The 17,669-nt window shown below is 40.8% G+C and overlaps 1 protein-coding gene across 1 annotated transcript in view; it reads right to left on the bottom strand.

Annotated features, from left to right (window-relative positions):
• LOC6038954 (tight junction protein ZO-1) overlaps window positions 1-17,669 on the bottom strand; it is a 46,717-nt gene that overhangs the window by 12,854 nt on the left and 16,194 nt on the right. Inside the window, 5 exon segments of the mRNA XM_038264889.1 lie at window positions 8,414-8,644; window positions 9,949-11,604; window positions 11,606-11,725; window positions 11,800-12,136; window positions 12,218-12,390. Coding sequence (XP_038120817.1) covers window positions 8,414-8,644; window positions 9,949-11,604; window positions 11,606-11,725; window positions 11,800-12,136; window positions 12,218-12,390 — 2,517 coding nt within the window.

The raw sequence follows: 17,669 nt of genomic DNA on the forward strand, positions 1-17,669 counted from the left end.
CGGGCGTGGATGAAAAGTCGGAAGAAGAGTGGATCTGTCCGAAGTGTGTCGACTCCGAATTTCTGCTGAAAGTTTCGGGGAATAAAACAAAGAAGTCAGGCCCCATCAGCGATTCGGGAACCGTCCCAGGCGCTAGTTCTGTTGCAGTTCCAACTGAAGAGGAGTTGGCTGAGGAACAGCGTGCCGAGCGGGAGGCTTTCGTGAAGCAAATTGAGCTGCGCAAGAAACGTCTGGCGGAAAAGCTGGCCTGGAGCGAGCAGAGGATGAAGGAGGAGGCGGAGATGCAGGCGCTTGAGTTGAAAACTCAGCGCGAGATCGAGCAGAAGCAGCTGGCGCACGATCAGGAGATGCTGCAGCGTCAGTTGGCTGTAGAGAAGGAGTTTTTAAAGAAACGGTCAGCTCTGAAGAAGCAGATCGATGCTAGCAAGGCCAAGGTCGAAGCGCTGAAGGCCGAGAAGTCCACGGAGCAGAAAGTGACCGACTGGTTGAAGGGTGGCGAGAACTCTGGAACTGGAGGAAAACCGAAGCCAAAGCCGAAACCGGAAGTCACTCCGGAGAGCAGCGATCATGAGGACTCTGGAGAAGATAGCGATTCGGTGAAGTCCGCAAAAAGTGGCGTCAAGAACAAACCGAAGAAGGGTGGCAGATCGTTTGGCAACACTACTCGCATCACGCGAGAGCAATTGGCCGCGCGAAAGGTGGTGTCGCATGCCTTGCCGAAGTTCAAGGGTGAACCGGAAGTCTGGCCGCTGTTCATCAGTTGCTTCGAGCACACCACGGAAGCGTGTGGCTTCTCCAACATCGAAAATCTCACACGACTCGTGGAGGCACTTCATGGCGAGGCGCTGGAGAACGTGCGGAGCAGCCTAGTTTTCCCAAGTGCGGTGCCGGGCATCATCCAAGATCTCCGGAACATGTTCGGGAGACCAGAGAAGCTACTGAAAGCGTTGCTGGAGAAGGTGAGGCAGGCGCCGGCACCGCATGCCGATCGTTTGGGTACCTTCATCAACTTCGGGATGGTGGTGAAGCAGTTGTGCGACCACCTTGAAGCTGCAGGTCTGCACGACCACCTGAACAATCCCATGCTGGTGCAGGAGCTGATCGAGAAGTTGCCGCCTAGCTACCAGATGGATTGGGTCAGGTTCAAGCGGGGCAAAAGGAGAATCCACTGCGAAGGTTTGCGAATTTCATGAAAGGGATCGTGGACGACGCTTCGGAGGTGGCGGATTTCTCGCCACAGAATATGAGCGACCACAACAAGCCAGAAAGAGGAAAGCCGCAGGGCAGAGCGTTCGTTCATGTCCATGAAACGGAGCTGAAGCTGGTCGAAGCGCCGCGCATCGAGAGACCCAGCAGGCCCTGCTGGTTCTGCAAGCGGGCGGATCACTTCATCCGATCCTGCGAGGAGTTCAAGCGGATGAACGTCGCGGAACGGCTGAGGGAAGTGGAGAGACTGCAATTGTGTGGCCGGTGTCTGAACAATCACGGATCTAGACCGTGCAACTTCAGGGGCCGGTGTACGGTGCCGAACTGCGTCGGCGACCATCATCCCCTCCTACACCGCGCGGAAGAGACGGTGCAGCTGCAGAAAGCGGAGAACTCGAGTCGCTCGGTGATTTTCCGCATGATGCCAGTAACACTGCACGCCGGAAAGAGACAGTACGACACTGTAGCGTTCCTGGACGAAGGATCGTCGGCGACGCTGGTGGATGACGCCGTGGCCAAGCAGTTGAAGGCAGAGGGAGTTCCAGAGCCGTTGATTGTCAATTGGACCGGAAACATCAACCGGATTGAGGACGGATCGCGTAAGGTGGAGTTGATGCTGTCAGCCAAGGGATCGACAGAGAAGTTTCCACTGTCGACGCGAACCGTTGGAGAGCTGCTATTGCCACAGCAGAACGTGAACTACCCAGAAGTGGTAGGAAAGTACACGCATCTGTCCGGCGTGCCGCTGGAAGATCTTCCGTCAGGTGTACCGACGATCCTGATCGGATTGGACAACCTGCATCTGTTCGCGCCATTGGAGTCACGTATCGGCCAGCCTTGTGAGCCGATTGCCGTGCGATCGAAGGTCGGATGGACGGTTTACGGAACGGAGAAGCGAAAACCGCGCAGAAGTGTCCATTTGAATGTGCACTTGGTGGTTCCAGTGAGCAGCAGTCAAGCGCCCGAAAAGCGGAAGGTGCCGGATATGCAGGACGGTAGAAAGCCGTCTACAGTTCCGGTTAGCGAGCCCAAGGAGACGCAAGCACGAGAGATTCTGGAAGAATCGACGACCACTCTGGGTCGAGAGCCGGAGAAGAACCCGGCACTGAAGGAGAAAAATGAGCCCACGAATCGCCAGTGGAACGAGGACTGCACAACCAAAGATGAGCAGCCGAGAGCGGCCGCGAGCGAACATCGTTCGGACCCCGGGGCAGCTCCGAATACCAACGGCCACGAGACGAGCAAGGCTCCAACGAAGATGGTCCGGGAAATCGTCAACAACTGCGCGGCTCAGCTGACGTGGGTGCGGACGACGTGGTCGGTCAATCCTCCCCTGTCATCTCACTTGGGAGATGCTTGGGAGCGACTGATGCGATCGGTCAGTGAAGCGCTCATGGCGCTGGACGATGGACGGCGACTCATGGACGAGATCCCGAAGACTGCCACCGACGAAGCGGAGAACGCACGTCCGCTTGCGTACTTGTTGCAGCAGTCGGGCGAGGCTGAACCGATTTTCCCAACTCTTTTCAGCGATATGCTTCACCAAACCAACCGGGCGGGGCTCTTCCGTCGCCGCATCCGACGGTGGCTCTACGGGACACGTACCAGCGTCCCAAACAGCTGGCCGGCGTAACATGGAAACGACGGAATGACGAGAACCTGCCGAGGCGGACGAGGTTCGGGAAGACGACATCGCGAGATACCATGGAGGGCAACGAACGGAAGTGCTGGATTCGGGGCCCCGTGGACGAATCGATCGTATGCAAGGACGAGCGGGTGAGCAAGGCGTGGGTGCGCACCGAAAGCGGCTGGTGCAAACGAGCGGTGGCGAAGCTGGCAGTGTCGGAGATGCGAGTAGGTAACCCTAAACCGGAAGCGGACTCCCGGACCGGGTTACGGGCCGGGGAATGTTCCGACAACACTGCCACCAGGTCGACATAAGTCACGGCGGCACAGACACGGTCGCAGCAACGCCGCAAATCGTGTCAACGCAACGCGTTGACAACTGTCACGAGAGAGAGAATGAGAGCTAGGGAGAAAGAGTGAGAGAGAGCGAGGAGAAAGAGCGCAAAAAGCAACGTAAACAAACGTTGACAAGAAGTTAGAGGAAAGTGGAAAAAGTTTACGTGCAGCTAGAAGATAGGAAGATAGTGAGAAGTGTTGAAAAGTGCGCTTTTTTTTGCGATTTATGGATTGAATCCGGCGTGCATGCAACACGAAGTGGACGATCACAAACGAGGAGGTACAATCACGATCGAACGCAAGACTGGTAAACAAAAAGCAAAAAGCAAACAAAACATAGTTAAAATATATCCTAATCCTAGTAGTACGGTTGCGCGACTAGAAAACGTTCCGAGGGAACAACAGAGGGCCGCTAGATTACGGTCAAGAACGACACACAGACGGCAAGGCAGAATTGGATTCCGGCGGAGTCAGCAGGGAATTTCAATTGAACTTGTAAGTTACACTGAACAAAAAGTGCACGATAGATTTAAAAGATTAAAATGATGAATTTGGATAGGATTGTGGATAGGACGGTTACAAGGAGCAGGAAAGGATTTCCGGAAAGGATCAAACTAAAAAATGTAAGGAAACACACACACACACACATACATGTACATATACAAACATACTAAAAACTGTCCTTAAATATATTCAACAGTTTGATCTGCTGCGAAGCGGCTGATTCACAAAATTTCGTTGGATTATTTCTACACCGTCCGAACATTAAGTATTTTAAGTATTTTAAGTATTTTAAGTATTTTAAGTATTTTAAGTATTTTAAGTATTTTAAGTATTTTAAGTATTTTAAGTATTTTAAGTATTTTAAGTATTTTAAGTATTTTAAGTATTTTAAGTATTTTATGTATTTTAAGTATTTTAAGTTTTTTAAGTTTTTTAAGTGATTTTAGTATTATAAATATTTTATGTATTTTAAGTATTTTAAGTATTTTAAGTATTTTAAGTATTTTAAGTATTTTAAGTATTTTAAGTATTTTAAGTATTTCAAGTATTTTAAGTTTTTTAAGTATTTTAAGTATTTTAAGTATTTTAAGTATTTTAAGTATTTTAAGTATTTTAAGTATTTTAAGTATTTTAAGTATTTTAAGAATTTTAAGTATTTTAAGTATTTAAAGTATTTTAAGTTTTTTAAGTATTTTAAGTATTTTAAGTATTTTAAGTTTTTCAAGTGATTTTAGTATAATAAGTATTTTAAGTATTTTAAGTATTTTAAGTATTTTAAGTATTTTAAGTATTTTAAGTTTTTTAAGTATTTTAAGTATTTTAAGTATTTTAAGTATTTTAAGTATTTTAAGTATTTTAAGTATTTTAAGTATTTTAAGTATTTTAAGTATTTCAAGTATTTTAAGTATTTTAAGTATTTTAAGCATTTTAAGTATTTTAAGTATTTTAAGTTTTTTAAGTATTTTAAGTATTTTAAGTATTTAAGTATTTTAAGTATTTTAAGTATTTTAAGTATTTTAAGTATTTTAAGTATTTTAAGTATTTCAAGTTCTTAAGTATTTTAAGTATTTTAAGTATTTTAAGTATTTCTAGTTTTTTAAGTATTGTAAGTATTATAAGTATTTTAAATATTTCTAGTATTTTTAGTATTTTAAGTATTTTAAGGTTATCAAGTATTTTAATTATTTTAAGTTAAGAGTGGAACCAGTTTTCGGCTTAAAAACTCTTTAATAAAGTATACAAAAAAGTTTTTTTTTAGTTTTTTAAGCATTTTGAGCATTTTATTTATTTTATGTATTTTGCGTATTTCAAATATTTTGAGTTTTTGAAGTATTTTATTTATTTTGCCTATTTTGAATAGTTTGAGTTTTTGAAGTATTTTAAGATTTTAAGATTTGTTGAGTATGTTGAGTATTTTATTTCGGTGTTTTTTTTTATTTTTCAAATTTTCAATTCAACTCTTTATGAATCTATTTTCGTCAAATTAAAGTGTTTGATCATCTGCATTAACAAAAAAAAATCCCATTATTGTAATTAATCACTTTATTGTAACTGGAGTTCTTAATGAGACAAAAAAATAATGGCTTAATTATACGAATTATCGATTATTCTAGTATGCACTCAGACAATCAGACAATCGAGTCTGGACTGCACATGAAATCCCTTAGGTCTTTTTGTATTTAATTAAAGTTTTTGTTGTATTTTTGTAAAGAAACGATCGGTACCCAATTAACGTTTCCGAAATGCTCATGTCAAGTTTTGAATGTTGGTTTTACTAAAGTTATGATTGTATTTTTCATTTATTTAAGGCATTTTTGAACATCACATAACTGGGACCTTTGTAAATTTAGAATTCTTCCGCAGTGACCGGTAATCAGTTCCAAGATGGCCAGATGGAGCCACAGTTTTAAATTTCATGAATTTTGATATGTCACAAGACAGGGTTCCTTGCACATTCCAAAATGTCCCCAGTGACCACCGGTAACCGGTGACCGGTTCCAAAGTGGCCAAGTGGGGCCAGAGTACATTGGCATCACATACAATGGCCACAGTTTTAAATTTCATGAATTTTGATATGTCACAAGACAGGGTTCCTTGCACATTCCAAAATGTCCCCAGTGACCACCGGTAAGTGGTGACCGGTTCCAAAGTGGCCAAGTGGGGCCAGAGTACGTTGGCATCACTTAAAATGGCCAAAGATTTGAATTTCATGAATTTTGATATGTCACATGACAGGGTTCCTTGCACATTCCAAAATGTCCCCAGTGAACACCGGTAACCGGTGACCGGTTCCAAAGTGGCCAAGTGGGGCCAGAGTACATTGGCATCACATACAATGGCCACAGTTTTAAATTTCATGAATTTTGATATGTCACAAGACAGGGTTCCTTGCACATTCCAAAATGTCCCCAGTGACCACCGGTAACCGATGACCGGTTCCAAAGTGGCCAAGTGGGGCCAGAGTACATTGGCATCACATACAATGGCCACAGTTTTAAATTTCATGAATTTTGATATGTCACAAGACAGGGTTCCTTGCACATTCCAAAATGTCCCTAGTGACCACCGGTAACCGGTGACCGGTTCCAAAGTGGCCAAGTGGGGCCAGAGTACATTGGCATCACATACAATGGCCACAGTTTTAAAATTCATGAATTTTGATATGTTACAAGACAGGGTTCCTTGCACATTCCAAAATGTCCCTAGTGACCACCGGTAACCGGTGACCGGTTCCAAAGTGGCCAAGTGGGGCCAGAGTACATTGGCATCACATACAATGGCCACAGTTTTAAATTTCATGAATTTTGATATGTCACAAGACAGGGTTCCTTGCACATTCCAAAATGTCCCTAGTGACCACCGGTAACCGGTGACCGGTTCCAAAGTGGCCAAGTGGGGCCAGAGTACATTGGCATCACATACAATGGCCACAGTTTTAAATTTCATGAATTTTGATATATCACAAGACAGGGTTCCTTGCACATTCCAAAATGTCCCCAGTGACCACCGGTAACCGGTGACCGGTTCCAAAGTGGCCAAGTGGGGCCAGAGTACATTGGCATCACATACAATGGCCACAGTTTTAAATTTCATGAATTTTGATATGTCACAAGACAGGGTTCCTTGCACATTCCAAAATGTCCCCAGTGACCACCGGTAAGCGGTGACCGGTTCCAAAGTGGCCAAGTGGGGCCAGAGTACGTTGGCATCACTTAAAATGGCCAAAGATTTGAATTTCATGAATTTTGATATGTCACATGACAGGGTTCCTTGCACATTCCAAATTATCCCCAGTGACCACCGGTAACCGGTGACCAGTTCCAAAGTGGCCAGGTGGGGCCAGAGTACATTGGCAATACATAAAATGTCCTCCGTTTTTTCACAAAACAGGGTTCCTTGTCAATTCCGATATTTTCACCCAGTGGAACAATATGGTAAATGAACAGAAAAGTAATTCGGAAATTGTGAAAATCGTACCATGAAATCGTGAATATTATGAGTTTTACTTTACGAATTTTTGAACTATGCATATTGGGCACGAATAAACCAGTAGCCGTGAATAAATTTGCATGATTAGACATGCCCGAATATACTCGTAAACGTGAATTAAATTCATGAATTCATAAAAAAAAATCACGAATTCATGAAATTTATGCATGATTTCATGAAGTTTATACATGATATCTCGAATTTTTTACGCCTTCAAAAATAAATCATAAAAATATTCCAGAACTCATGAATTTTGTGCACGAATTCATGCATAAAAATTCACGATTTCATGAATTTTATGCATGAAATCATGAATTTTTTTTCACGATGTATATTTTTTCGACCGTAATCATGAATTTTTATTCATAAAATCGTGAATATTTTTCACGACTACATTCATCTATTTCATGAAATCATGAACATTATTCACGTTTACGAGTGAAATCGGCCATGGAAAGTCATGCATATTTATTCACGATTCCTGGATAATTCGTGCCCAATATGCATAGTTCAAAAATTCGTAAAGCAAAAATCGCGATATTCACGATTTCATGGTACGATTTGCATGATTTCCGGAACACTTTTTTTTCCGTGTATTTATAAAGAGCTTCAGAAGGCACCAAAAGTCATGTATTGTAAGCAAACACGCCTTTGAGATACCGTCATCAGGACTCAGGAGTGAAATTGGGTCTGGGGGGTGAGATTGGGTCATACAAATTTCAGCATTTTTGTATGACCCAATATCACCCCCACCCAATGTCACTCCTGATGACGGTAGCCAAAGTCTTTTTTTTCCAACACAAAAACGTATCAATCTAAAATTGGCTTGGGGCTATTTCATATTTCAGCAAACTGAGCTCATATTCGGGATTTAAGCTAGGTTCAGCACTGCAATTGACAAAAAAGAAAGGAAAAATTTAACCGCTCTTACGATCATGATTGAACAGTAGTTACAGTCGGAGACTAAATTAAAAATACTCTGAATAAGACACGAACCTTTTTGTTTTTTTTTCGAACTTTCAGTGAACGACACAAGTATGGTTTAGATATTAAATTAGTTATTTATTGAGTGAAAAGACAAACAATAATTCAGTTTTCATGTATATACCCTTACATTATTCTTGAGTATAATCAGTATTTCTAGTTAAACAGAAAAGCACCTCAACTCAAAAATCATTGTTTGACCTTTCACTTGTACGACTTAAATTTGTTCAAAAAACAAATAAATAGAAAAGGGATGCGGTTAGCTTACCGTGTATGGTGGTGGCATTCCATCACCGAGTTCTCTATCCCTATCCAAGTTATCCTGATTAGTGGCGATCGAAGGGTCAGAGCTTGACTTCACCAATTGCGGTAAGTTGCCCAATGATAATGATGCCGATGGTCCCGGGCTCAGTTCCAGGTCCGATTCCGGACTCGAGGCATAAGATAGTCGGGAGGTGGTCATGGGGAAAAGGAAATCGTCGGACAAGGACTCTACTGGCTGCTCACAAGCGAAATACGGGAGAATGAACACACACGACACGGGTGTTGGGTTGATGGTTGATAAATGGTGATGATCATTTTAGCAATGTTCAGATGATCATGAGCAGGATGACGGCGATCATGTTACGCATGACACGCATGTTGTGTTGTTTCAATATTTATTAGTGGTATTTTGTTTTTATTTTTTGTTTGGAAGCGGGGACGATATATGAAAATAAAACAGAGAAAAATCACACTGTTAGACTCTCTTAACAAAACTCGTTTGTAACAGACTTTCTTTAAATACACAAAAAATACTTCAGTAGTTAGTAACACATGCACTACACTGAGTATTGTTTTTACAATTTGACAAACACAGGCAACATAAAGTATTAGTTTATCGAGAACACTAATTGTCGATGTAAGTTATGTTATGTTTGTCATGCACAATGCCGTTAGACTGTTTAGGTTTGGTGTTAATAATATTAATGTGGTTAGTATCAGTAATTCGACAGCTGCGAACGTGCTCACTATTGTTAGTATCATTTACAACGGAAGTTGGCTGGTTCCTGTCGTTTAGACCATTGTTGTTAACAGGAGAGTAGTTGAAATAAGGAGTTGCATGTTCAATTCGGACTCCATTGTCGATGTCGGACAATTTGTCGAAGCTTGGCGTTGAGGATTTTCCGAATGAAGTGTATAAGCTAAGAGATGATTGCGGTCTCGTTGGATTGATAAGCCTTGGCATCGAATTTGAATGATTGGCTTGATTTTGAATGGGTATTAATGGATAATGATTGTTTAGATTAACGTGAGATTTGGGATCGCTATTGTGGTTTGGTTGAGGATAGTTTAATGATGAACGCTGCTGTACAGCAGTTGGTACGGTTGGGATAGGCACAGAGTGTAATTGATGCTGGTGAGACGAAGATGGCCAGCCGACGGGCATTGAATAGCGATAGGGAAAACGTGGGTGGTTAACATATCTATTTGGAGGAGGCACACAGCATGATAGCGGACAAGGTGGTTGCAGATAGGGAAGAAAAATGTCCGACGTGAATTCCACCCGCTAAATGGGACATGATAAGAGCCAAACAATGAAGGAAACAGTTATTGTTTGCACCGACACCGAGTTCTAGTAAAGGCTTTCTTCTTTGCATTTTGCTAACAGAATAAAATTAATTAATAATAAATTTATACCATCAAAACAAAAAGTCACTGTTTTTAATTTTATTCCATTAGTTTTACCATCAACATCTAACATCTACAAAACATTGACCATCTACCAAATGCAAAATACAATAATCTGACAAACGAAATTACCTTCGTCTCGGACATCCAAACGGCTCCACTTTGCTGCTGGTCGATAAAGTCCCTCAACTTGCGGTACCACGTATCCGGATCGTTAAGACTGATGGTTGCGCTGAACACATGCGACCAAACGCGCTCAAGTTTTTGACACTGTTCAAAGAGCTTTTTACTACTCTTGTGCTGGGATTTTGGAAGTCCTTGCCGCAACTGCTTGACACTGTGCTTCGTGTCGGCTTTCAGGAAGATTACGATTGGATAGAATTGTGCATAGTTGAGTCGATCGACTGCGTTCGGTGTGATGTCGAGTAAGGCATGTTTGCCCCGATCCATGATATCGCGAATGTTTGATAGTCTCACTATTCCGCCACACTTGGATCCCTTGTCGTCGTCTTGCAACGGGGCCGTATATTTGTCCGAGAAGTCCTTTACTAGTCGCTCCCGAGCAATGTCGGAAACTGGGCCGAATAGGACGACGGGACGCACGAATCCTGGATGTCGCAGAACAACTCGTTCGTAGGCAGGGAATTTGGAGATTGAGTCAGAAAATACGACATCGTCCCAGTTTTCTCTGGACAACGATTTCGACCTTCGGTGCGTTGAACGCTTCCTGCGAAAAAAGCTGACGCGCGACTCGGAGGCGTTCATTTCCTTCTTCGTTGCATTGAACTGTGCCGTGGCCAACTCTTCGGCACGTGCTTTGTTAGGTATGACCCCTCGTTGCAGCTCCTGATGACCATGGCCAATACGTAATACTTGCCAAGCTCCCACTACTCCGTTGTACAATGTATCAATCACTCGGAAGACGTCGCCGGCTTTGAACGATAGTTCTCCTTTCGATGGATTTTCGCAGTGGAAATGAGTTTTGATGTGGAATGAATCTCCTCGCTGCTGTGCGGTAATGTTGTCGTATTCTTCTTTGCAATACTGCACGATCAGATCGATACGATCTTGTAGACTGAGTAGAAACAGTACTGCTTCCTCTCTGGTAACTCCGTTCATGTCCATATCGTTAACTTTCAATATTTTATCACCAGGGACGAGTCCTTGCGCCGCTGCGGGACTGTTTTGTTGTACTGCCGTGACAAAGATGCCCACTTCATTGCCGCCGGTTAACCGGATGCCGACGGAACCCTCTTTCTGGAATGTGATGTATCGTGGCTCCGAAGTCGGTTTTTCGTCATGCAGTGGACGTCGCGTGCTGTAAAAGTCCTCTCCCCGTGGAGGTGGTGGTCGTGGTGGTTCATCTACGGTGCTCCGTGACCGTATGTGACCACTTCCATTAAGTCCTGCTCCTTCGTCTCTGCTACTCGACGCTCCCTGAGGTGTACTGGGTCGGTCTAATTGTTGTAAAGAAATATCTGTTAGTGGGCCTCTCGATCTCCCTCGTGGTGTGAGGTTGCTTTTATCGTCTACTAGTAACGTACTCATGGCGGATGGTCGCGTCGGTGGCTGCACATACAAATTTTGACCAGAGTATATTCCACCGCTTCCATTCAGATAATTTTCATCCATATTACTGCAGTTGGAAACCTGCGCCGTATGGGAATACACGGGTGACTGCATGCCAGAGCTGGTACCATTGCCCAGACCAGCGTTCAACGTGGCATTGGTAGAATCACGTAGTACGGCCAATGTCAATCGTTCTTTGCACCCGTCAATGATCTTTTTTGGCTTCTTTCAAGCTCATAGAATCATTGCAGTTGGTATTATGTATCCTTGTTACAAGGTCACCTTCCTGTAGGGAGTAGCCATTTGCGGCTAGCTGATCTTTTGTCTTTGACGAAATTTCCTAGAAAATGAGCAAGTCGTTGCAATAATATTAAAATACAAACCCAGTTTATCTGACTGCATGCACCAGCTCACCTTAATAAATAGCCTACATCCTAAAACGATGCCGAAATCATCTTTTTTGCTCGCTTTTGTAACAATCACTTTGATTTGCTGTTGAGATCCATTATTCACTAATGCGCCCAGCCCGAGCCCGGTTGAGCTGATACTATGTTGGTGCTGGTGTGAATTGACTCCCACACCGCCCGCCAGAGCGTTACTTCCCGTGGGTTGCATCAGAGCGTGGTTTGGGACGCGACGCTTTACTACCAACGTCACCGTATTTCCACTGTCCCGCAGCACTTGTACGGCCGTCGCGTACTCGACGTTCTCCAACGAGATTCCGTTGACCGAGATAATTCGATCGTTGACTCTACAGGAAAAAGGGGGTGAATGGTTTCTTTCAGCTTCCCGACACATTCCAAAGACAGCAAAAAAAAGAGTGGTTCAATACTCACTGCAGTTGCCCTCGGCCGGACCATGTTTGAGCACATCGCTCACCGCTATCGACGGGTCACCGTTGGCAAAATGCGGATTGTCCCTTCCACCGGACACGGCTATACCAAAGCCGTACCCCGGCACCCGGGACAATGTCACGGTGTTATAATCCCATGATGTTCGCTCGCCCTGTGAATAGAGGAAAGAAGAAAAAAACAAATATTAAATAGTTGTAACCGAAACATTACCCCATGCAGCTTAAACCCTTTTATAGCAACGAGGTATTTATGTCAAGGAATTTTAACGTAAAAAGGTTATAAAGCAGTGATCACAGTACCCGGAGTCGAGTACGAAATTTCTAGGACACTCTCTTTTGAAACAGAATGAATGAATTGACGAGCAGAATTGTGACTAACTGATCCAACAGAAGAAACTGTGTTCAAACTGAATGGATAATAATTGTTCTGGGCGCGGCGCACAGAAGAGAGATGAGCGCAAACAACATACATCGGTTGCGGGTAATTGAAAATCACTTCAATTAGATCTTATCCGTAAAGACCGGAAGATTCGCTGTTCAACAACCACTTCAGTGCCCGCATAAGCGATTTTATTGCAGATTTGACAACAACGAAAACACTGTCTTATTTTAACACGTGCAACATCACATTGACAGATTTCATAGAATTTAAAACATCAGAAACAATAAATATTGTTGTTCATATAAATAGTCAATGACCACTATTTGCACAAGTTTTATGCTGGCTAGAGCACCTCAATATGTATTATGTACTGTACCTAATTGCATCGAAATTGAAAGTGCCTACCGTTGCAACAGACCTCTGAGCTTGGACAAACTTCTCGGCTTCTTGTTGAATAATGACATGTTCATTAGCACTACAGGTTTTGAAATTAGATACATGCACACACTTACACACATGTCGATAGTGTAATACAAAACAAATCAATTTAATTGCTGAGGTTTTACACTTGTTTCACCCCAGCCAAAGCCACTTTAGCGGTCAGTGCCGGTGGCTATAGTAGTTATGCAGGTACTATGCGCGTAAAATGAGATACTTTCGTTATTTTGAAATTTCCGGAGCGGCATACAATTACCTAAAGCATGTTTTGAACGGCGCTAATTTTGTACGGCAACAATTGAAAGTGGTACTCGCTCAATTTTACCCCGTGTTTATTTATTTTGTTCTGCACCACCGATGTGGTGAACAGGTTGGATTATGCAACGATTTGGGGAGCACGTACCTGCTCAAAAGAAATGTAAACTTATACGTTTGACGCATGAGTTAACATTATATTTTTAAATCGCATTTTTTTTTACTGCCGGGACTCGTGGTGTAGGGGTAAGCATGGTTGCCTTTCATCCAGTCGGGCTGGGTTCGATCCCAGAAGGTCCCGGTGGCATTTTCCGAGACGAGATTTGTCTGACCACTAGAGGTGGGCAAAACCGCTCTTTTTTAGGAGCCGCTCATTTTCGTTCGCTCATAAAAAAGAGCCGCTCTTTTGGACGGCTCTTTCGCTCTTTTTCACAATTTTTATGAAAATGTTTTTTTTTTTAAGAGTCGTGTGATTTTATAAGTTATTTCACACTGGACTTTTACAAATTATTTTATAAAAAAATTTTAAAACTGAAAACGAGAAGATGTCCTTGAAAACCATGGGTCTTGGCGGTTTCTATGTCAAGATTTCTACTCGAACCTAAATATTCGAGTAATTGAATCGCATCCAAACTTAAATCTAGAAAAAATTGCTATTAATTTAAAAATTGCGTTTTTTTCTGCAAGAATTGGGCAAAAAAATAAAAAAGTATAAAAATTTAAATAACGAGCCCTGGTTTCAACATTTTCATAAAAAAGTGTTTTAGAATGCATTATACACCTGTCCAGTTGTTTTGCCATCATTAGTTTCCAAAATATCTGAGTATTGACGAAAATTTTATTTTTTTCGAAAAATATATTTTTTTACGGTGCTGTACATTGGATTTTCAGAAAAATTCAAAACATTTTTAAACGCTTGTTTAAAATTGTTTTGAATTTTTATGAAATTCCAATGTACAGCACCGCAAAAAAACATGCTTAATATGATTCTCAATGCAGAAGAATGCATTTTAGATGGTTTTCAGTTGATTAGACTTCAATTTTCATGGAAATTTTAATGTTTTTTGGAAAAATATTTTTTTGCCCTTTGATTTTTCAGCCCAATTTTGAAGGGTTTTCAATTCTCAAAAACAAATTTAATGCTACATTTTTTGGAAATTCAATAAATTATATTTATATCAAAAATCATGCCATCTTGGGCCGGTTCTTTCAAAAGACCGAAGTTTAAAAAAGAACCGCGGTTCTTTTTTTGTGAGCCACGGTTCATTCGCTCTTTTCGGAGAATCGGCTCTTTGAGCGGCTCGCTCTTTTTTTTGCCCACCTCTACTGACCACGCCTTCCGTCGGATTGGGAAGTAAATGTTGGCCCCGGTCTAACCTAGAGGTTAGGTCGTTAGCTCAGTCCAGGTGTAGGAGTCATCTCCCTGGGTCCTGTCTCGGTGGAGTCGCTGGTAGGTAGTTGGACTAACAATCCAAAGGTCTTCAGTTCGAATCCCGGGATGGATGGAAGCTTAGGTGTAAAAATAGGTTAGCAATTGCCTCAACAATCAAGCCTTCGGACACCTAGTTTCGAGTAGGAATCTCGCAATCGAGAACGCCAAGGCAATGCTGTAGAGCGAATAAATTGATTTTTTTTATTTTAAATTAAAATTAAACCAATAAAATAGTTTTTGTGCTACAAGTTTCAAAACAATGATTCTTCAGCACGAATCGTACAACAACGAGGCTACCGAGCTGGATAAATACGACGAGTGCAAAAAAGTTAAGGTTTGAATCAAGTTCCCAGCAAAATTTCTTTTCAAAGCAGATTGGCAAAAATGAGTTTTATATTTCTGCAATTTCTTTGAAGATGTAAAAAAATTTATAAAAAAATAAACATATAATTTAAAAATTATTTTCAATCTCATACATGCATTGCAATGTTTACTAAAAGCCGACGAAGAAAGCTCACCGAATACTCAATAAAAATACGTTGCATTGACCGCGTTTAAGCTTCAAGGGGTGTGTTAGTTGGGCTTTAGCTGTGCGCTTTTTTTTCTCTCCCTGCAAGCATGTGCAGCGCATGACACGGTGTGTGAAGGTAACACACTGAACCGCGGGAAACCTCAAACCGGTTAGATTAGTGTTTTTTCTTCTACCATTCACTGACACTGTTTCTTCATTTATTTGTTGTTGTTCGAATGGAATTCAGCTACAAAGCAGCAGCCCATTAATACAAATAAGAAATCAATCCTTTTCACTTCCACTAATACTGCTGTATTCAAGCTCAATTTCATGCTTTGCCGTGCAGATTGCTGGTGTTGATAAAATTCGTGCATACTAGGGTGACATCAAAAGAAAAATCCTTTGGCAAATAAAAATCGTGTGCCAATGTTGTTTACTAGCACGATAATTTAAAACTTAATTGGAAAAATAGTTGTTGTGATTGGATTTAACATAGTTTAAGGTAAAGATTTATTAATTTCACTTTTGACGCAAGTGAAGTATTAACTTCAATAAACCGAAATATCGTTCAAAACCCGAAAAATCTCTGGTGGACATCTTCGTTCGTAGGGTATTTTAACCATTAGTGGACCCCCTAGTAGAGCCGAAGCATATTTTTCACAAATTTTCAATATTTTAAGCACTTTTTCATAACCCTTTGTACAAAACAATGAAAAGTTAGGTCTTTTGAACTGTTTTGACTATTTGTTTTATCAGTTTAATTGTTTTTGAACAGAAAAATAGCCATTAAAAAAAAGTTTTTTTTGCCTGTTATGGACCCCCTTTTGTGTACCCGGGTCCACAATCGGATTGTGGCAAACTGTTATTTGTATACCAAATTTAACCGATATTTGATGTTTTGATTCATGGTGTAGGTCTAATGATAGATATAATGAATAAAAGATGGCTTCTGCTCACTTTTCATCATAAACAAATATGTTTTGTTAACAAATTTGGCTTTAAACAACAAAAAAAACCTAACATACATTTCCGAAAAAGATCAGAGAAAACGTTTCAAAAACTACTGTAAACATAAAAATATTAAAAAAAAAATAATTTTGATGCACATTTTTTTAAATTAATTACATAAATGGCTGACCGAAACTAAACAATAGATTTGTTTACAGTTGCTGATAAAACCACGCATGTTTATTAAAAAAAATGTTTTGTTCTTGATTTATTATTATAAAATATCTTTTCAAACTGCAATTATGATACTTCAGTTAAGTATAATTGACTATAGTTTTAATTAATTATAATTTTTTACGGCTCCAGCATTTCTGGTACTTTTAACATGAAACAGCTATATTTATACTCATAATTGAAAAAAAATGCGTTAATGAAAAAAAATGCGTTTCAAGGTTTAATTAACAGGGGTCCACTTTTGGAAAAGTACGGATTTTCGTTTTCCTATATTCGACCCTCCTAATTTTTGCTCGAAAATTTGCAGTTCTTCGCTTTATTTCAGTAAAGTTGCTTAAACTAACATTATTTCGACTTGCTGCAGTTAAATAATCAGTCAAAAAATGATTGGATAGTTAATTCAGTCATAAAATATAAATGCAGTTTTGTTGTGAAAATGCTAGTGGCCATGGCTGATTTCAGATGTCGAACTCAAAACGCTTATTTTGGTGAAAAGGACAATTCAATATCAGTCAACATTGATTTAAATGATGCTGATCATGCCAAATAGAAGATTTGTAGACAACAACACGCTTAAAATTGTGATTTTATTGATTTTTCATCAAAAACCCTTCAGAGGGTCTACTATAGGAAAGGGGTCCACTAATGGATAACGTACCCTAACGTCAATGACGTCTCGTCAGAATGCGTCATTAAAGGATTAGGGGGTCACCATGAGGCGTCGAATTCTGCATTTAAAAATATTAAAATTGCAAGGGATTTTTGTCTTAACCAATTTAACTCAAAATTTGCACAGACAAGTATTTGATTTTGTTAAGAATCCAAAAAGAAGTTCTTCAAAATTTTTAAGGGTTAAATGGGAGAGAGTGATGCGCTGTCCTGTTACTGTTACAATATCTTTGTTAATCACATGAATCATATTTTTTGTTGAAGTATTTTATTACTTTTTTTCAATCAAATTTTCGAATTCAACACCTCAAACATATGTGAAATTTTTCAATTAGAAAAAAATACCAAAAACACACAATAAATACCAACAGGGCAAAAGTAAAAGGTGTTTAAAGTTTGTTTCAGAAAAGTCGTCTTAGAATGATAAAAAGTTCAATTTTCAAAAGAGTAAAAACCATAGGCTTGCAGTGCACACAATATCCAAGCTTTTGAGCAAGGGAATATGGTTGTTAAAGGATGTTACAAAAAAGATATTGAAGTTTGAAAAATATCAATTAGGTAT

The sequence above is a fragment of the Culex quinquefasciatus genome, chromosome 3 (assembly GCF_015732765.1).
Source record: "Culex quinquefasciatus strain JHB chromosome 3, VPISU_Cqui_1.0_pri_paternal, whole genome shotgun sequence".
Classification (NCBI taxonomy): Eukaryota; Metazoa; Arthropoda; class Insecta; order Diptera; family Culicidae; genus Culex; species Culex quinquefasciatus.